The sequence below is a fragment of the Equus quagga genome, chromosome 10 (genome assembly GCF_021613505.1).
Source record: "Equus quagga isolate Etosha38 chromosome 10, UCLA_HA_Equagga_1.0, whole genome shotgun sequence".
In the NCBI taxonomy this organism is placed as follows: Eukaryota; Metazoa; Chordata; class Mammalia; order Perissodactyla; family Equidae; genus Equus; species Equus quagga.
The window spans coordinates 107,799,279-107,820,618 of NC_060276.1; the positions used below are offsets into that span (position 1 = coordinate 107,799,279).

The following is a 21,340-nucleotide window of genomic DNA, read 5'->3' on the forward strand; positions in this document are numbered from 1 at the left end:
ATGTCACCGAGATGTTTAGCAGTTACAGATGTTTGTGCAGTAAACAAACCCGGCTTGCTCTTCAGGTTAGTTTAGGAGAGAAGAATATGTCCATGCAGAGTGAGCCAGCTATGGAGCATTTCACTCTCGGGAGGCATGGACATTTGGAGTTTTCCTTGTGAATGCAGAAGCTGTGAATAGTGACTTCTGGATGCTGTTGAACCGTTTTTTTTTTTTACAGAGGTAAAGATATGTGGCTAATTTTGTAGTAGTGAGCATTTATATTCGTTTGCTCATTATAGAGTGAAATAAAGACACTAAATTATTTGATTTTCTAAAAGTTTGCTGGTAATAGGTGATCTTGTTTCTCTGTGAGTTATTCATATTTGTCTACCTAAAAGCAGAAGTCTGTCATTTTCCTAACACAAAATAAAATTCCCTAAATAAACCACAGGATAAGTAAGGCTTATAATGCGTCATGTGTCTTCCATGTTCCTGTCTCTCGTTGAAAAAAATTTTAAAGGGGAGAGTTGATGACATCTATAAAATACATCCCTTTACGTCTTTTTCTGTGACTTTAAATTATAATATTTTCAAAATTACAAAAAAAGGAAAATAGCATGACAAAAAGGAAACACTTCATTTTAACACGTTATTTTAAGAGCAGGAGAACTTCTTGAAAAGTTTTTTAATGCCGTCTGTTGCTTGCCTAGAAGGATGTGAGGGCAGGCAGTGGTTGGCTAAAATAAAAAATATCTTCACATGCAATGGCTTGAGAGAATTTTCCTATTGAAAGATATCTTAAATTTGCTGATTATTATTATTGCTGGGTGTCATCATTCTGAGTTCTGAAAAGCTGAAACCAGAATTAGGTATTTATATGCAAAATTCCGATGGTGACTCTTCACTTGGGAAATGAGTGAAAACGTGATTGATTGTAAGATGTGAACTGGGGGAAAGTCTCAGCAATGGCATCTGGCCCTCTCTTGGAAGCCTCTCTGGCTCCCTCAGGGCCTGGAGATGGAACAGGAAAGATAGCTCCTGGGACCCTTAAAGATTCTGTAACCTGTGAGCCTCTCATTGCACTGTCGAATGCTCCCTGAACCCTTTGCCTGTTTGTTCCTCAAAATGGAAATAGCTCTGTTACTTCTCTGATAATAGGAGCTCTTTGCAATAATTATTATAGTAAAAACTCAAAGTTGAAGAATATGAATAAATAGATAGAAATTGCCCTTAATTCTATTATCCAGGAACAACCGTAGTTAACATTTTATACGTATCCTTCCAGACTTTTTTCCCCAAGCCTGAGTGTGCATGCAGTACACACATGTCACCCTTCATACAATAAATGGGGTCATATTAAATGTCACCCATTTTTAAAACTTACCACATTATGTATAGCCCCTGTTTTTCTGTCAGATAGCTGCATGGTCATCTCTAGGTTCTGCATCCATTGTAGGGATGTTCGACCATTCTTTGAACCATTCCCCATGTGATAACTAGTTAGGTTACTTCCATATTTTAAATATTAAAAACAAAATTCTTGTATATGTATCATTATACCTTCCCTGATCATTTCCTTAGGCTGAATTTTTAGAAGAGGAATTTCCAGGTTAAAGGCTGACAGTTCTCGTTGGTTTTGATTTAAATGAAAATAACCCAAGTATATGGTAAAAAATTCCGAAAGAACAGAAGTAAGACTTTCTCAACCCCACACACTCAGCTGTACTTCCCAGTAGAAATCCCCATCAAAGCTTTCTATGTACTCTTGTAGAAATGTAGAATTTTTTATTGTGGTAAAACATACATAACATAATACCATTTTATCTATTTTTAAGTGTACAATTCAGTGGCATTAAAAACATTCACATTGTGGTACAACCATCGTCACCATCCATCTCCGGAACTTTTTCATCTTCCCAAACTGGAACTCTGTACCCATTAGACACTAACTCCCCATTCCCTCTTCCCCCTAGCAGTCACCAACATTACAATATTCTACTTTCTGTCTCTGTGAATTTGACTACTCTAGGTACCTCATATAAGTGGAGTCATAAAAAATGTGTCCTTTTGTGTCTGGCTTATTTCACTTAGCATAATGTCTTCAAGGTTCATTCACGTTGTAGCATGTGTCAGAATTTCCTTCTTTTTTAAGGAGGAATAATATTCCGTTGTAGGGATATATCACAATATGTTTATCCATTCCTGTTGATAGATATTTAGATTGTTTCCATCTTTTGGCTACTGTGAATAATGCTACAGTGAATGTTGGCATACCAATACCTGTTTGAGTGGCTGCTTTCAATTCTTTTGGGTATATCCCCAGAGGTGGAATTGCTGGATCATATGGTAGCTCTATTTTTAATTTGGGGGAACCTCCATAGCATTTTCCACAGCAGCTGCACCAATTTACATTCCCACCAGCAGTGCACAAAGGTTCCGGTTTCTCCACATCTTTGCCAACACTTGTCATTTTCTGTTTTGTTTTTTTATATAGTAGCCATCCTCATGGGTGTGAAGTGGTATCTCACTGTGGTTAGAGTTGGTGTTTAACATGTGTTCATGTTGCCTATCACTAAGGGGAAAGGATATTCTTCTTATCTTAGAATGATGACTTGAGGAAAAGGTCTTCTGTCTGAGAAGCCCCATTAACTAGCAGATCAGTCACACAGTCCCAAGAGATTGCTGATTGCTTAAAGGAAGGACTGGGTCCCCCCATTCCCATAGCCCCTGAAGAAAAGATGAGTGGAGAGCCCAGGTGGCTGCTCGCTTTCAGAGGCTTAATGGTGACCAGGACTGCTGCTTCTCACTTAGCCCCACCCAAAGGTTTATGGAGAGTGGGTTCAAAACAGTTCTTTTGAGAAAAGATGAATTTATCTTTGGCGCTATTGTTAATTCTAAACGATAGTACTTGATTCATCTTACATAAGGGAAAGCCAGGTTTATGATTTATTTTCTCTTCTCACCTTCTGCTCTGGAATTCCTTGGGGACAGGAAATGAAAGTCTTTCCTTTTGCACATTATTTGCTGAATCGTTCATTTGATTCATTTGATATTCTTCGGTGAGGTGGACTGAAGTATCTATAATTATTTCATTGTGCCTCTCTTTTATTCTTTACCTATATTAATAATTATTCCATAATATTTATAATCCTGGAGTTTGCAGATACTTCTGGTTCCTGAAATTGAAGGTTTCAAAAATTTCTGTGGCTCTTACAATGATCGTGCCTATGTACCTAGCTTGTCTTTTTCTCTCTGATATTCTCACTAGATGTAAAATGATATTCTAGACAACTGAGTTGCAGTGGGATGGAGTGAGTTTAATGCTCTATGAAAACTGGCAACTTTAAAACAAGCTACTCAGCTTTCTTTGACTGCATGGTGTGTCTTTTCTTACATTGAAAGAGTTTAGATCACAGATATCAGTCAGTCAGCAACCTATTTTGTACTTTTCTGTGGCATCGGAGGCCATTGAAGAAGTACAAGATGACAGCCTTATTCTCAACTCAGGCTCTTCGTGTTGGAGGCCAGATCTCAAATAAATGCATACCCACAAATTCTCTAGAAACAAGTGGAAACAAGCACAATAACCCTACTCACACCTCTGCTAGAGATTTCTCTCTTTCTAAACCTGGGCTGTAAAATGAACAAGTCACAAATTGAGAGTATACCAGAATTACCTTAAAAGCCACTTCTTCATCAAAAGGCCACCATTAAGCCATTTCACAGATAGCTTGTGAGTCAGGAGTGTCACCTCAGTTAAACTTACCCTTGAACTTTTAGAAATAGAATAGGCAATGTTTGGAAAATTGAAGGCAGATATTTGGGGTCTCTGTCATTTAGAAGCTGTATTTTTGTTTTGCTCATTTAAGAAGAGGAAGTTAGAAGTGGTAAAGATGGATTTACCGCCTCCTTTTATTTTTTCTTCTTTCACTTGCTAAGCATTTTCACCCACCAGCGATTTTAATCTGCTTTGCTCCGTTTGTTTTGGTAGCATCTGCTCAGTCTGTTCTTTTTATTTTGACTTCTTAGTTGGGTTTCTTATTTTCTCACTCCACTAGAAGCAGCTTTTCTGAAACTTGTTAGGTACCTTTTCTAGACTATTAACAAAGTTGATAGGAAGAGAAGTAATGATGTAAAGCGTCGAGAGTTTAGATCCTAGAGTAGTCCAAATTTGTCCTCTTGGTACAGAGCTTAGCACTGTCTAGTTACTACATTGGGAGCTGGATGCATTATATGTCTTATATGTCTAATTTTAGATTTAGTTTCTTTTGCTTCAAACCCTGATAACTTCCTCTACACTCAGGCATTGTTAGAAGTAGAGAAAGTAGACTTGCTCGTAATCTAGAATCCTATTTTTTCAAGTGATGAGACTACAGATACTGTTGTTTTTCGATTCAGAACAGGCAGATGTTACAAAGCTGGTAACTGTATGCCCACACATGTAAGTAATCTGCCTGAGCAATACATGTCACGTTGTCTATTTACAATATAGAGGGAAACAGAATGTAATTGAGGGGCCACCTTACTGTGCTTTCCAGTCAAGGGTTATAGGATCTCTGACATTTTGGTGTAGTTTTGTATTCATTGCCCAAGAGTTCAGACAGCTCTGGGTTTTTCCAACTAGAGCCTTCACTTATAGGTCATTAGTCAGCAGAGAAGAAAAGTGGTCCAGATAAGAGATGACAAGGGGTCTTGAGAAAATTAATAAGAGGCCAAAAGAGATACAGCTGAGTCAGGGGCAAGATCACTAAGTTTCCAAGTACTGAAGGTGGTTTTATGGGGCCACAGAGCAGTATGTTTGTGTGTAGCTCAACCTTGACTTTAGTCTAGAAACTCTGTATGAAATAAAGATTCTAATGTGGGTTGAGCATCTTGTCATGAAATTGAATGACTAGAAAGAGGCAGGGGTATCCTAAGAGGCAATGACGGAAGGAAGTGAATGAAGGTGGTCAAGAAACTAGAAATTAGGAGCTTTGGAGAGTCGATGGTCATTGTGACAAAGGGAGAAGGCTAAACAGAGTTCAGGAAGAAATGAATTATGTGGAGTTTGATAGTTGACTGTTTTCTGGTCCCACTGATGGCTGAAAAAATGGGAGCCCCTTTTAACTTGAGACATGGTGATCAGATTGAGAATAGGGGAGTAGCCAATACTGAGAGCTGATACACTCTTCCTTGTCAGATGGTGAGGAAGATATGGAAATCTTTCACTGAAAGTCCCTATAGAATTGGATGCATAACCACCTGAAACCCATCTGTCTGAAATAGATTAAGTATAATAATTCGGGAGTAGGGAATGGAGTATAGACTCCGGAAGTATCATTTCTGGTATTTGTCCTCCTTTGTCACCATCTTCCATGAATCTGTATTCTTTTCCCTGTGCGGAGCCAATAAGGAGTCTTTGTGGAAGACATAAAGAGGAATTGCTGCTTTCAGGATTTACTCACGAGTAAAGGAACTCACAAGTGAAGAGCGCTGAAATGAACGTTCTCCATTGTAATAGAAAAGGACAAGGAATTTCTCGAGACCAGAAAATGCATCAATTGGGATATTTTACTGTGCACATTGTCTTTCCCACCCCTCCATAAAAAATCAAAATATACCTTTTTAAAAATAACATAATAACTACAAAAAGCACCATTTAAGAAAGCATATGATTGAAATAGGTGATTTCATATTTCCTTTTGTTTTTTAAATGACCGTTTTCTTCCCCTCTATTTTGTGTGATTTGGTGTCCTTGTGTATGTTACAGAGAAAGGAGAAGAGAATGGGGAAATATTTTAGTACAGGAAAATGAGAACACAAAAAAATTAGTAATGAAAGACCTACCATTTGTCCATATGGTGAGGATCTGGTTTGCTTAAAACTCATCAGGCATCCTAAAGAGAATTTACTACCTTAAGAGAACTCTTCTTCCTCTGAAGGCTTGCTACTAAACTGAAGTTAAAATGAATGAATGAATGTGAATGACAGCCAAGCACAAACTGAATTGAACTTTCACTCCAGCAGAGCAGAAAATATTCTACAAGAAGGTTTCTCTTAAAAATACATTTATTCAATCCATCCACACCCCAAACTTGAATCCCCATTTTAAAAAAGTCAGGCTTGATTTTTGAAAGGCAGCAAAATCAAAGTATGTTCACATTAAGTGGAGATGATTGTCAAATAGCTGAGACATGATAATAATTCTGAAATCTTTGTGATTTTAAGATTATGATATCCTTAAGTAAATAGTTCTAAGAGCAGGGAAAACATGAAACCTCAAAATTTGGGGGGGCCTGGTTTTCATCACGTTTGTTTTTCTCCCATTTGAGAAACTTCGTAATAATTACTTCAGTTTGTGTTTAAAAAAGAGTTTTTACTTGTGAAGAACTGCTAGAAAACTACAAACAATTAAGCTATGGACTCTACACAAATAGATCACACTCGTTACATCAATACTTCTTCAAATACTGGGAAATGGGGACTCTATAAGCATCGTCTTTGATCATACACGAAAACAGTTACAAAGTAAACTCAACTCTCTTTTTCAGTCCCTTTCACACATATGAGTAGGAATTCATGGGTTTAATTAGAAGAACAGGAAATGTATTTTTTGACTTGAAAAACATTTGATAAAATGTCCTGATACTTTATTTGGAACAACATTAATTGGAATGACTTTATATCATCTGCTTAGTCACTGAGGATACGAACTGATGAATAACTGTAAGTAAAGGATGGTGGTAAATGGCAGGGAATGCTCTCTATGGGTGGTGTCTTGTGAGTTACTGTCATGACTCATTTTACATCTGATATTCTTAACATCCTTACTAATGACTTGGGAAAGGAAATGGAATGACGCACAAATGAAAGCTGCATGTGATTTCTAGTTAGAAGGTGTTGCAAATCGTCAGACTTCATGGAAAGACATCAATAATGTGGAGAGGTAGATGAGCCTTTCTAGTTATATTAGTGGACATTATTTCCTCAAAACTTGATTTTTTTCTCATTATAAAAGTAACGACTGGTTTGTAGAAACCACTGGAAAGTAGGAAAAAATGTAAAAGAAAGTAAAAAGCACTATAACATAATCACCCTGGGGCGACCACTGTGAACGTTTTTTTGTATCTACTTTCAGTCCTTTTGCTATACATTTTTAACTGGTTGAGGTTGTACCACACACATGATTTTTTTTCACACACATAATTGTGCATCTTTTTCACTTAGCATTGTATAAAAGTTCCCATGTTATTACAAACTTGTAGTAAACATCTCTTTAAAAGGCTGTGGAATGTTCAGTTTTAAGGCTGTAGCTAGGGGCTGGCCCGGTGGTGCAGCGGTTAAGTGCGCACATTCTGCTTCGGTGGCCGGGGGTTCGCTGGTTCGGATCCCAGGTGTGGACATGGCACCGCTTGGTAAGCCATGCTGGGGTAGGCGTCCCACATATAAAGTAGAGGAAGATGGGCACGGATGTTAGCTCAGGGCTAATCTTCCTCAAAAAAAAAAAAAAGGCTTTCTCTAAAGGATCTGGAAGAACTGGAATTTGGTGGTTGCACTGAATCCTGTCAATGTTATGTTTCAATCTTCCTTATTATAACAGCACAACACTTTCTTGAAAACATAAAAGTAGAAATAAGGTAGGGAAGCAGCTTTGGCTTGTGGACTGCGCGGTGTTAGGCACTCCACAAAGGTTTGTTGAATTTAATGTATAGAATCCGAACAGGATTCCAGTTGTCCCTTCCTTGCTGATGTTGAAAGAAGCCTTTTAGAGCAGCTTTTGGCAGGAGGCCTGGCTGCTTCCAGGTAGAGGACTGTGAATTCAGCTTTTCACATCTAAGTGTCTGTCAGTAATTTCCACTAGGGGCTTCAGAAATCTGTACCACATGAGTTTATGGTCTCATTTGGGCCCTGTTTCTTGACTGCCTTGGGAGTGGTGTCTGTTTGGCCTAGCGATTTAGGATTTCTTCATCCATTATTGAATTGATGCCAAGCTTTGTAAAAGATGGCTTGGGGTGATTTTCTATGGTGGTGTGTTTGCTCCCGAGTTTCAAAATTCTCAATAAAAGGCTTTCTGTTCTCTGACAACAGGCCGTTTTTCCCAGACACATGCCTTGTTGTTTTTCCATCGTTAACAGTAGATACCAGTTTGGATGCGGCCAGAAGCAGTTGGCATGGGCCCGTGCTTGAGGGGCTTCTGGGATGGTCTTCCGGCCGCTCACTGTAGGGCGCCACCTTAACTGAAGCTTTATTGACCTGAAAGCTCTGTGGGTTGTCAGCTGTGGCCCTCTTGTTTCTCTGATTTTCTTTGTTTTGTCTGCTTTTCCTCCCAGGAAATGACTATATGGTGATGGCTGTTGCTTTTCTTCCTTGCTCATTTTTCAGAATTATCGCTTTCCTCCAAGCTTGTCTCTGTCGTGTGACTGTCTTTTAAAAGTTGCTTCATTCTCTCCAGTCCCCAAGCAAAGGAGCAAGGCAGTTAACCTGCTGTTTTAAAAAGCTGTTGTAATTGAAACAGTCATTCTTTGTAACTAGATTCATATAGAGGCATTATGATGATTGATTTTTTTTATTCAGTAAAATTCAATAGCAGTAATAATGGTCAGGCACTTTATATACTTTTTTTTCCATTTAGTCCTCCTAGAAAATCTATGAGGTATGTATTATTATCTCCATTTCAGACAAGGAAACTGAGGTATAGAGAGGTTAAGTAACTTGCCTAAAATCACATAGCCATTAAGTCTGTGCTCTGAGAGAGGATTCCTACTTAACATTAATTCACGCTTACCTCTAGATGCTATCATGAACGGGCAGACAAGTTTATGTTCCATTTTCATATCCTTAGCACCTAGAAAATGCATTGCGCATAGTACTTTCTCCATAAATCTAAGTGTTTTTGATGAAAGTTGAACTTATTGTTGACTGAATTACAAATATTTAGTACTTCTGATGTGCAGAGCACATCGAAGACGACAAGGATTACCAAGACACAGCCCTTGTCTCCCAGCGCTTACGTCCCCATCAGTTAAACAGACACATACCTAAGTAGCCATAAATACAAGGCAGAGGGGAGTGAGTACTGTTCCAGACATTCAAGCCGAGTTCAGTAGGAACATGGGGGCGGTGAGAGAGAATTCCAATGGTTGGCATTTAGGATATTTTCATGGGAGGCACACAATTTGGGTTCACCTCTCATTGTTGAATATGTCTTAGTAACTAGTAATGGGGGTGGCCAGAGCTTAAAGTGATCTCTCTCTGAGGATCTCCATTCTTGGAGCCCTTCAGGGTCATCTTTCTAAGTAGTCCACTCTACGTCTAGAAGATGTAACCAAAGTGTACCTGACCTCTGGGTATGTTTAGGAAGTTCCTGTTTTGAATAACTATGTGATGTGAATTTGTTCTTTCTAGTAAAAACAAAATATAAAGATAATATCATTGAGTCACTAACTCTTGATGCAGGTTTCTCTTCCCTTCTTCTGTAAAATCAGAGAGCCCAGATGATTAAAGAAAGGAGTAAATGTTATTCTGCAGGAAGCTGTGGAACAGCTGATGAAAGTAAAGGCTGAGTCCTACAGTAGTAAAGCCAGAGCTGTTTAGCGTTAGCCAGATTTAGAGATTGTCCCTATAGAGGCAGTAGGTTATCTTTCTTAGAGGTGGAAGGAGTGTTTCCTGTAAGACTGAGGTGAGTTTGTGCACAAAGATGGCTTTGTTCTCTAGCTAACCTCATTAGATGCTGTCTGCACCCCTGATTATTTTGTGGCTGAGTATTAAATATCAGGATATCAGAGCCTCATGAGCGATTTCTTGCCATTCTAGTCAACCTTCCTATGTAGAGAGAAGCTTGTAGGGAAAGAGGGGTATACCCTAACCCTTTTTAAAAAAAATTGTAGTAAAATATACATAACATAAAATTTACCATTTTAACCGTTTTTTTTTTCTTTTTTGCTGAGGAAGATTCTTCCTGAGCTAACATCCATTGCCAATCCTCCTCTTTTTTTTGCTTGAGGAAGATTAGCCCTGAGCTAACATCTGTGCCAATCTTCCTCTATTTTTTTGTACGTGAGACACCTCCACAGTGTGGCTGGTGAATGGAGTAGGTCCATGCCAGGATCTGAACCCATGAACCTGGGCTGCCGAAGCGGAGCACATGGAGCTTTAACCACTTGGCCATGGGGCCAGGCCCCATTTTAACAATTTTTAAGTGTATAGTTCTGTGACATTAAGTAAATTCACATTGTTTTGCAACCATCACCACCATCCATCTCCAGAACTCCTTTCATCTTGCAAAACTGACTCTGTACTCAACGACTCCTCATTGCCCCTCCCCCAGCCCCCAGCAACCATCATTCTACTTTCTGTCTCTATGAATTGGACTACTCTAGATTCTCTAAATGGAGTCATACAATATCTGTCCTTTTGTGAACTGGTTTATTTCACTTAGTATAATGTCTTCAAGGTTAATCCACGTTCTAGCATGTGTCAGAATTTTCTTCTTTTTCAAGGCTGAATAATATTCCATTGTATGCCCTACTCTTTTAAGTAGCAGTTTTACTTGAAAACAAAACATTGCTCCAAGTATCACCTCTTTTCTGATTGAAACGATTTCATTTCCCTTCCTTACTCTGAAGGACAGAAAGCTTCCCATTTTTGTCTCTAGCTTAAGACATTTTTGGAACTGTATTTGACTAAACTATTTACTTTAAAATTGTCAGATTAGAAGGATGCTTTTTCATGTGTGTCAAGAGCTTCCTATGTGTCTCTGTTTTTAAAAAAATATTTTAGTTTTCAAATGGTAGATTGATTGGTGTTTTAACAGTACGCTAGCTGTTCAAAACTATCACAGGCCTACTATTTTTTTCACTAAATGTCACCGCATCAGCATCAGCACTGAGAAACACGTTCACTGGGGTTTTTGACATAAGGATAGGTCCTCCACAATACTTCCCTGAGCCGCCATGTCTGGCTCTTTTGCGTCTCTAGTCAGGGTCTGAGCTTAATGTTGTTCTTTGTGCATCATTGGCACGCAATGCCTATGTAGAATGCACATGTGCAGACTCAAGAACATAGCAGTTTGGTATCTTTTCATCTATGTTCAAACCAATTCACAATCATGGATTTATCCCAGTGGTGACTATGAAGGATGGATAGGTCAGCAGTCTAAATATTTCGCCAACCTCTCTTCTGTGTTAGTTTCACTGCCTCAGGTGGACTACTGTGTCAACCTCCTAATTATTTCCTTGACTTTTGCATGTCTTTTCCTTCTTCATTCCTCCCAGAGCCACCAGATCATTGGTCTTAAAGTCACAAATTTGATCATGCCACACCTCTGCTTACTACCAGTTGCCTTTAAGATAAGGCACGAACTGTAACGTTGGCCCCAACTTACCTTGCTGGCCTCCTGACCCAGGCAGCTCTCCCTCCGTTCACCTCCGACTGCAAATCCTACCCCCCTCCATCTGTGCTGTGAAGTCCGCATTCCCTGCACATGTTCTCGCCTTTGCTCCTGCTTTTCTTTAGCTAGAATACTCTTTCCGCCATTCTCTACCTGGCAAACTCCTACTCATCCTTCAAAATTTAAGTCAAGCCTCATTGCTATGAGGCTTATTTCTCCATGTAGAATTGTTAATGGCTCCTTTTTCTCTTCTATTCACGCCTTTATTGTAGTGTTTATATCTTTGCACAGAGATGCTCCGTTAATGAGTCAGTCTCCATGGCTAAATTTTAAACTCATTAAAGATCCAAGACTCTACCCATCTTAACTTTGTGTACCCAGCCTCCAGCCTACATCATGACTCATGGTAGTTTCAGAAAAGAATACTGAACGAACAAATGAATAAAATGAAAGGAAGGAAGGAAGGGAGGAAGAGAGGAAGGGAGGAAGGGAGAAGGAAGCAAGGCGAAGGAGAGCGAGAGAGGCAAAGCTTCACTTTAGAGTTATAAAGGAAAACTGACAAGAAGTGGCTTTACCCTCAAGTATCTAATACATGTCAAAATGTCACAATCAAATGTAGGCTGTGTGTCAGTAAAAAAACATTACTGAAAGCTGCTTCATTTAGCCAGCTGGACTTTAGTTGAATCTTAAAGGTGAGATAGGATTCAGGAATACAGGAGGAAGAGATGCCATCCCAGGCCAGGGGAAGAGCCGGGACTATGTCATGATTGAATAAGGCAAAATATTTTAGATCTGGAAAGGATCTTTGTGTGTTAATTGAATTCATATGGCTACTTGATAGGAAAATGAGGACTTGGTCCACATATGTACAGCAAGTTTCATGTTAAAGCACTGGATAAAGAAACTCTAACCGGCCTCGTGATATTTACTCCTGCCATACCATCCTTCTCTCTCCCTTAGCCATTCTCATCTTAGATTCTCCAAATGCATCTAAAAAGAAGGCATTGTTAATCAAAAGATAAAACTAATCCTTTGGTAGAAGGAAGGTTTACAATTTCCTTTTATCTGTCATAACACCAGAAGATAGTCTTTTAAAGCATAATGGTGAACTGTGTTTTGCCAAAGTAGTATATGAAATGGAAATTTACTTTGGTTTGTTCATTCTCTGTGAACAAGATGATTCTACAACAAAATAGCATGCAGGCTCCTCTCTTGGGAACAGTGGGGGTAAAATATAAACAGTATTTTCATATACTGTCAGACATTTGGAGAGCTGCCTTCTATGATTTTAGTGTTGTCTGAATGTACATTGTCCACCTCATTGAGCACTTAAGTAAGTTTTGATTCATTCTTCAACACTGTGTTTCTCCAGCATGAGTGAAAGCCCCTACCAAACCTTCAAAAGTTATTTTGCTTTGACAAAGAGAAAATCCTACCCCTTCTATGAGTGTGTTGTATGGTTCTTTCCAGTTTTTTAGGACACGGTCTCTAGAGATATTCAAAAAGCAAACAAATGAACCAAATGACCAGATCCTGGCAGAAGTTAAGGTGCATGACAGATGTTATAATTTGGCTCAAATTCTCAGATACATCTCTCTACTGATGCACACGTGTGTCTCTGAGAAAGAGAGTGTGTGTGTATATATGTGTGTCTGTGTAATATACAAATATAAAACAGACTTCATATATACGTGCTCAGTAGAATGATAGATACTAAAGTTTTTGTTAGACAGATGGAAAGAGTAAACCCTGGAAGACCTAATGGAAGCATCTAAGGTGGGATTAGGTGTTTTGTATTCAGAGAAAGTTTGCTGTTAGTCTTCAGAGCACAAGAGGAAGATACCAGCCGCTGAGAGATATGACAAGTTGCAGCAATTGGAAGTAAACCCTTGAATTTCTTCAGGACTTTGGGAATTTACACGAACAGCCATTAAGAAGTAGTATATATTCTGAGTGTTGTGAAGTAGATAGAGAAGGGGTGATGGTGGAGGGTGATTAAAAGTTGAGTCTTATGGGAAATCAAATGAAGCACTTTGAATCAGGGAATAGGATCCTTGTCTAGAAAACTAGTGAAATAGTTCCTGTGATAGTAACGAGGTTCTAGGCTGGGGTCAAAGAGGAAGGGATGAATCTGAAAGCAGGGTCTTAGTGGTGGGTTCGATATGGGAAGGTGCAGTAAGAGGATAATCAAGGGCGCATCTCAAGTCGTGGGTCTAGGAAGTAGAGAGGATGAGCAAGAGAATTTAGGAAGTGGAGGTAGTGATGTTCACCCAACTATTTCATAGACTACTCATTCTTGTGATATGTTACTAGGTGTCGCAAGAAGTAGGAATTCTGTGGTCAGACAAGTTTGGAAAACACTGAGATAAAATTAAGGATAAAGTTAAACAGTAACTATAGGACTTCTCAGAGTCTTTAATATGCTGTTATGTATGGATTAGACCAAGTATTCTGTTTCCTAAATTTACCAGATTGTGGGATTAGGTGTTTTGGCAGTTGTTTGTTTGTTTGTTTAGTTGATTGGTGGAACATCTTGGGAACACACTTGGGAAAATGATTTCAGAACAAAAGAATGTTGTGTGTGTGTATTTATACACATACCTGGGTGATAATGGTCCCTCCAAGTGAAGGTCTTTTGATCAGAATAGATAAGAACTTGAGAGAATGTGAGGGAGCAGGCTAGGATGAATATTTGGAAGTCACAGGCGGAGAGATGTCCACCAGAAACATGACTGAGATTGACTTCTTCTTTATGGTGACCAATAATTAATAGGAGGTTGGGGGCATGTGTGTGGAAACAAGGGAGTAAGACAGGAGCGGCAGAGGCCTAGAAGGACATCTTGGACGATGTGTTGTCACCAGAGACCAGACTGGAAAGAGTTGATGCGTGACAGGGACTGAAACAGTGGGGCTCCAAGAGGGCTTCTTTGTACGATTTGTCAAGAAGGACATCTCTCACTTACCTGTTGTGTTGTAGTAGGATGCTAATGCTAGGGCACAGGGGAGTGGGTGACATCCCCAAACTCCCTCCTCCACTCAACACTTACTGACCCTTCCCTTTGTGGAGATAAGAGAATAATCAACATCTAGGTCCTGCTCTTAAGGACAGCACTATTTCTGAAGAGAAAGGGGGAGAAAAGCAGTTAAACTTCGCAGTGTAATCCGGTTAACAAATGCTTCTAAAGCAGCTATGAATCTAATGAGGTCTTTAACTATGATTGGGCAAAGAGGTTTAATGTAACTTGAATTATTGCTAACTTCTCAAGAAACCAGAGAAATAAACATTGTATGAATAACTGTAAGTCTTAAGCCCAATTTCATAATCAGAAGATTACTTTTTAAATTTTACTTTTCTCTTATAGTCAAGCTTAAAAATAGTCTGTGAAACATGCTCCTTTTGAGAAGTCGGAATTAACATAGTGATGTATGAGGTATTTCAAAGGTAACCTCTGTCCCCAAAATGGACCCAAAAATATATTTTTTCTTTTACTGGGCTATGCATTTTATTTTTAAAATTTTGAGTTGTATTTTACTTTGGCATATCTTCTGTTGATATCAAATAGTTTAAGCTGGGCCAACTAAAGGCAGGCAAATTGACAGTTGCTAATGTAAATTTCCCAGCAAGGAGCAAAGCGCTCCACTGGAAGCGCACAGACCCTGCATTGTAAGGCTGCTCCTTTGTGCTCGTTCTCTTCTGGCTCTGACAGGAGCTGGTTCACGGGGCTTCTGCTCTGCTCCTACTGCTCCCTGCTGAGCACCAAGAAGACTTTTCAGAATACCATCAGTCATAGGTGTTTATGAAAGGAGCATGTAAAAATATTGTAAATATAAAAAGTTTACAGTGCGTTTTTATAGCAGTTTGTGTATCTTTCTGAGTTATGGTGGTAAATGAGAGCTGAAAGGCTGTGGATGTGGTCATGTATAGATACTGTTCTGTCCCTCCTCCCATCACTGTCTCCTGTAGCCTGTATCTCTCTGCATCCTGTATATGACCAGGATCTGGGATAAGCACGCTGAATGGTTGGGCACCCCTCAACACACCACTCTGGAGAACCCAAAGAATTGCTGTTTCAGTGTTTACAATGATGTTTAGCATCCTTCTGCCTTTCATCTGCTTCCCTGCCTCACATTGAATGGGTACTTAATAAATCTGAACTGAACAGAAAGGGAAGGAATACTATCAGTACTGGTGTAGTAAAAGGAATGCCTTCAAAGAGGCATCTTTTATCTTGTGTTTTACCAGCTGTTTGACGAGTTATCTTTGTGTTTGGCTTTGTGTGAGCACTTGAGTAATATCTATGTATAGCTTCTCAGAAGATCACCATCTTCTAGAACAGCCATTGGAAATCCTGGTCTACCAACAGCGGGGCTTCACCAAGTGCTAGAATACAGGGGGCTCCCTCCCTGCTCCCCCTACCCATCGAAACTGGTTGCCTTTGTGATTCAAGAGTTGTGTGTGGTATTCTTGGAGAGGAGACTTTCAGAGATGAGAAACTTCCTTCTCCTTAGCATTGTCCTATAATTACAAAGCTTTTTACACTCAAAGGAGTTTGCATCTGATTAGAATAAAGTCAGAGGAGTGATTTTATACTTGATTTGAACAGGATCCTGGTCTCACACTCCAGCAGTCACAAAGAGAAACAGATATATTAGTCATTAAGGAACTGCATTCCACTGGACTCGAATCCTGTGATTGTCTTTCCTACAAGCATTAGTTTCTTCATTTTGGCAAAGAAAAGAATAAAAAATTACTTGCTCCACTAACTGAAATCTTATGGGGGTTATATGTCCTGATGCTGTATTAATGGATCTTACAGAGCTAGGAGTATATATGATGCTCCTACTGTACACCCCCCCCCAAAAAAAAACCCTTTATTTAGTACTTTTGTCAAGAGAGCTAATAGGAGAGGGATTTATGATATTAAATATTCAAAAGAATGAGTTTTTTTAATTACTTATTTTACAAAATCAGATTTTAAATGGATATTGGGATGTGGTAGGAGAGACAGAAGTTGACACCAACCTGGCAATTACTGTGTGTTGAAGGAGATGGATACCAATAGTCTGTCTCTAGACAGACTCCATAGCTTTCGGCTCCATACAGCCCTCCATATGTACATCCACTCCCAGACCAAGCAGCAGCTTCTGAGTTGAGGGGCAAGCAGACCAGAATAATGTGGATGTGGGTACTGGGAAGTCTTCGGCCACAGCACAGAAGAGAGAAAACGTTGGGCTGAGCTATGGAGCAGAGCCTGAGAGTCTGTTCCTTCAGAAGGCATGTGGTGAAATGGGCCTAAGAGTCTGCAGATCATTTAGGAGGTAAAAGAGCTGTGTCCTGAGCAGTGTCAACACAGCCGCTAAGTGTGGGGCTCGTGCTTGTCCTGGATAAGCCATCTTCTTTATGGCACCTAGGAGGGCAAGAACTTTGAACTCTGCTGAGGAAGCCCCAAGTAGAGATCCTGAATCCTCCTCTACAGCCACTGCAAGCCTAACATCCTTCTTCACTGCCTGCAACGTGGATGAGAGATGTGTGGATATGTTCCTTGACTTCTCTGTCCACTTAGGCCTGCATCGTAGCTGACCTTCAATTATATATGGAGCCAGGCATTGCTTTCAGGATGCTTGCCCTTTAAAAGCAGGGATTCTGTTCATTTTTAGGCCAATGGACCAAAGATGTTTTTAGAGGTAGGGGAAGCTGGAAGTGCTTTGTCTTTGTTCTTGTATTTAGAGCAAGGGCAGGGGATAGAGGTTCTCAAATGGGGTGTTCGGAAAGGTGTGGGCGTTTGGGGTAGACGCAATGACAGAGGAGCACTACAGGCTACTAGTGGGCAGGAGAAAGGGGTGCTAAATGTCCTTTAGTGTGTGAGACAGTCTTCTACAATGAATAAACGTGCCATCTAGAATGCCAGAAAAGGGAAAGACCGTGAAGGAGCAGCAGGGCGTGGCTCTCCCTGAAGGTTAGTACAGTCATGGGGATCTGCCCGCTTGGCCGTCAAGGTAGTCTGAGCCCAGAGAGGCTAGATACGGCTCTCCATTTTTGGTTCAAAGCCATCTTTCCATCTGTTAATCCATCTGTTCATCCATCCGTCTTTTCAGTACTCCTTTGGTGAAGGGTCTCATGGCCACCTGTGCTCCCCACTTTTTTCCTCAGTGATATTGTCACATTGTCTGCTCTTCTAAACTCTAGCTCCTCTCTGAACTGACTCATTTAGTAGCAATGACAAGTTCTTATGCCAGTTAAGAAAAGAGAAGGTAGAGGCTTTGGTGGAAGAAGAGAGAGAAGAGGAGTGAAAGAGATGTTTTATAATCTATCTAGGTATGAGACTAGGCACCCAAGTTGTTAATCCGAGGAAAGGTATTTGGTTAGTGCTAATGGAATCCCTCCTACATCTAGGTTGCTTGTTCTCAAACCTGAGCATGCATCAGAATCCCCTGGAGGGTGTGTTCAGACAGACTGCCAGGCACCGTCTCTGGAGTTTCTGATTGAGAAAGTCTGGGGTGGGGCCTGGGAAGTTGCTTGACTAACAAGTTCCCAGGTGATGCTGGTGCCACTGGTCTGGGGACCATACTTCTCCAGGTCTAGGTCCTAGAGAAGAGAGAAACACCTGAACAGTTCTCATCTCTGGAACACCTGGAGGACCAGGCTGAGAGGGGAGGAATTTGCTTGACTTTAGACCTTGAATCACAGCCCATGAAGAAGAAGGAATGAATTAGGGTCTAGCCACCCCAGAAGATGAGGGCAGTATCAGCTTCACCATCACCCCTGTGGCTGGGATCCACGCAGAGGCCAGTGTGCTGTATTTTCTGAAATAGTGAGAAAAAAAGAACAGAGTAAGCTTTGCTTTCTTCTGTCTTTCTCTACAAAAGTGAATGTGTTTAACCGGTGGCCTTTCTTGAAGTCCGTTAGCTTGAATAGACTGGTAAACCAGGAGATGATGGGCAGCACTCCCTCTTGTTACCAAATAAGAGGGAGCTGTAAGAATTTACAACCTGTGAAGGTTTCTCACACATCTGGTTTAAAGCCCAAACCATTGGATGTCTCATTTTTTTGAGGAAAGGAAACAAAGTCAGGATTGGGCATAGGGTTGACTATGGTAGTTTTCTGATTTCCTCTGTCCACTGTCAGTAATCACTGAAGTATTAATTGTTTTTCTTTTCTTCCTAATGTGTCAACAATAGTGATGCTTTATTCCAGTCCCCAAAAGGGGAAAACAAAGATATTGATGGAGATGCAGTTGGCAGTGTGAACAGGAATGTGACACTTTGAGAGCATCTATTTTTACTGTCAGTTCCTGATTTTGCAAGATAATTCTAAGGACAGTTTTTCATCAAATTTGACCTCATGGCCGAATATCAACAAGCTTTTTTCCTCCTTGATGTTTCCTTGGAATCACAAAATGTTATTAGTTTGAGTACTTAGCAGCAGTTGAGGGACGGCATAATATTTTGAGTTTCATTTTTTATCCAATATAGAAAGCCCTGTGGCACAAAATCAAAATGTCAGCGTGTAAAATGTAAAGGCTTTCTGTCACAAATGTTTTTAAAAATTCATGAAGGGCTGAGGATTTGATTTATCTTATCCTCTTTCTGTGATTTATTCATATTTAATGTTAGTTTCAACATTTGGAGCGTGAAGAACTTTTTCAAATTAAAAACTGTGGTGAATCGGTTTTATCTGAAGAAACATTCTACTGTGCCAGTTTTCGAATTCTGCAGTTCATTCCTCTTCATGTGTTCAAGGGGCAGATATGTTTGGTTTTCCCAGTGGCTGGAATTCTCGCTGAGGAAACCCTTCACTGTTGGGGAGGTTGATTGACCCAGCTGCTTGGTTTTGACAGCCATGTCCCTGGTATCAATAGACATTTTCCTCGGGCATTCATCATCATCACACAAATGTGGCAGCAAAGGAGAAGAGTGGGGACAGATCTCACCTTTGGAACTATTGTTTTGTTTGTTGTTGTTTCTTCGTTTTCATTACTTTGAGCCCCTGAATTGCCTGTGTTTTTGGGAACATCTTTATTCAGAGACAATATCCAGTCTTTTCTATGGATGGCTCATAAATAATGAATGATAATAGAAATAGCTTTGAAAGAAGAAAAGAAAATGAACTCAAAACAAACTCATAATGTTTTTTTTAACTGGTAAATAGATGCCTAGGGTCTGCGACTTTGGCTTTTCTCAAAGCCCTGGAGGGTTAAAAGGCTCGTGGGAAGGGAGCTGCCGGCCCTCCCTGTTCCTCCTTCGGGGCAGATAGACCTGTCCTAGAGGACATGAGCATGTGTACTCATACCCTGCGGGGCAGGTTGAATTTCAGATGGCTGGGAGGAGACACCATAAGGCACCGTTGTCCTGGAGACTCTGGCTTCTGCCTGTCCTTCCATCTGCCTCTCTGTCCTTCTGGTCCTCCATCGTTTATCCCCCCCTCCTTTCTGCCTTGTATTCCTTTCCTTTTACTACCATTCTTCCACTCTGAAGGCACTTTTGAGCCCCACCTCCAGGCCAGGTGCTATGCCTCCATAGATTTAGTCAGCTTCTCATAAAATGAGGAGAAATGTACCTATTTTCTCTGCTGAAAATAATCAGCCTTTTAATAAGAACATCAAGGAAGAATGGGAAGAAAAGGTACTGAGTGCCTGCAAGGAGAAAGCCCTTCTTAACTTGTTTTTCCCACTTGTTTGGCATTGAGGTACAGACCCATTGAAGAATGGCAACCAATACACAGGGCCGTGCAAAAGCTTAAGTATATGGTTTCTAGAACCAGTTGTGAGCATTTTAGTGTTACGATCTTGATTTTATTCTTTGCTTAATGGAGAGAATCATCTTGTTAAGTAAAATTATCTTTTTTCCCCTCAGACTATTGGAAAGAAGTTACCTCCAACCACAGCAACTCCAGACTCATCAAAAACAGAAATGGACAGCAGAACAAAGAGTGAGTTTCCTCATTTATCCATCTCACGTTTGAAAGCAGTTAAGGATTTTCCCTGTAATTGAAAGGCTTTTGAAAAAATCCTTATGTAATCTTAATTGGCTTTTCAAAATACATCAGAAAAAAATGCATACAAGTGTGTTTCATTAACCTGGGCACAGGTTAGATTCAAAACTCTTAGGGGTTTTCTCCTTTATAGAATGTGCTTTTTTCCTGCCCTATGTATCTAGCCCATGTGCAGAACTGGGGCTTATCTATATCTACCCAGAGCACTTTGCATAGTTCAAGAGACAGAAAGATTCTAGAGAATTGCAACTCAAGCAATTTAGAGATTCACAGGCTTTCAAGTCAGAGAGGCCTTATCTTTTAGCTTAACTACTCAGCCAGCATTCCCAAACCTTGACTTGCTGCCAGCAACCTCAGCACATCTCTCCTTGAATCCCTCTAGATACAAATGTCTTTCTTCTGTTGAGCCAGATATATTCTTCCTGTGATTTTTACCCATGGGATCTAGTCTCTGGGTCTATATTGATATTGGCCCATTTTTCTCCCAACGGCCCTTTAAGTATTTGGGGACAGTTGTCTCCCCAAAACCTTCCCAAAGGTCGGTATTCCAAATTCTAGAGTTGCCAGATAAAATACAGGATGCCCAGTTACATTGGAGTTTCAGATGAGCAATGAGTGATTTTTTGGTTATAAGTATGTCCCATGCAATATTTGTTGTTTATCTGAAATTCAAACGTAACTGGGCATTCTGTATTTGTATTTGGTAAATTTGGCAACTCTCCATTTCTTTTAGCCATTCCTCCAATAACTGGGGGGTTCTGAACATGCTCTAGTCAGAAACAAGTACTTCAATCCCTTCTAGGGATTTTATTTTGTTTTGGGTTTTCAGCTTCATATTTCCCTATGAGGATAATGTGGACAGACTACTCATCTAGTTTGGAAAGTCGAAGATTGAGAGAAGATATATCATGCATATGTAATTTTGATTAATATAAGAGCAAGCATAGATTTATTCTTTTAATTGCAGAATAATATACCAGGAGCTCCTTTTGCAGTGC

The 21,340-nt window shown here is 40.0% G+C and overlaps 1 protein-coding gene across 2 annotated transcripts in view; it reads left to right on the plus strand.

Moving 5' to 3' along the window:
- The window catches only part of SH3KBP1 (SH3 domain containing kinase binding protein 1), a 313,922-nt gene that overhangs the window by 196,130 nt on the left and 96,452 nt on the right, over nt 1–21,340 (plus strand). For both annotated transcript variants that reach the window (XM_046673657.1, XM_046673658.1), the window contains one exon: nt 20,204–20,279. In XM_046673657.1, the coding sequence (XP_046529613.1) occupies nt 20,204–20,279 (76 nt within the window). The remainder of the gene's footprint in view (nt 1–20,203; nt 20,280–21,340) is intronic.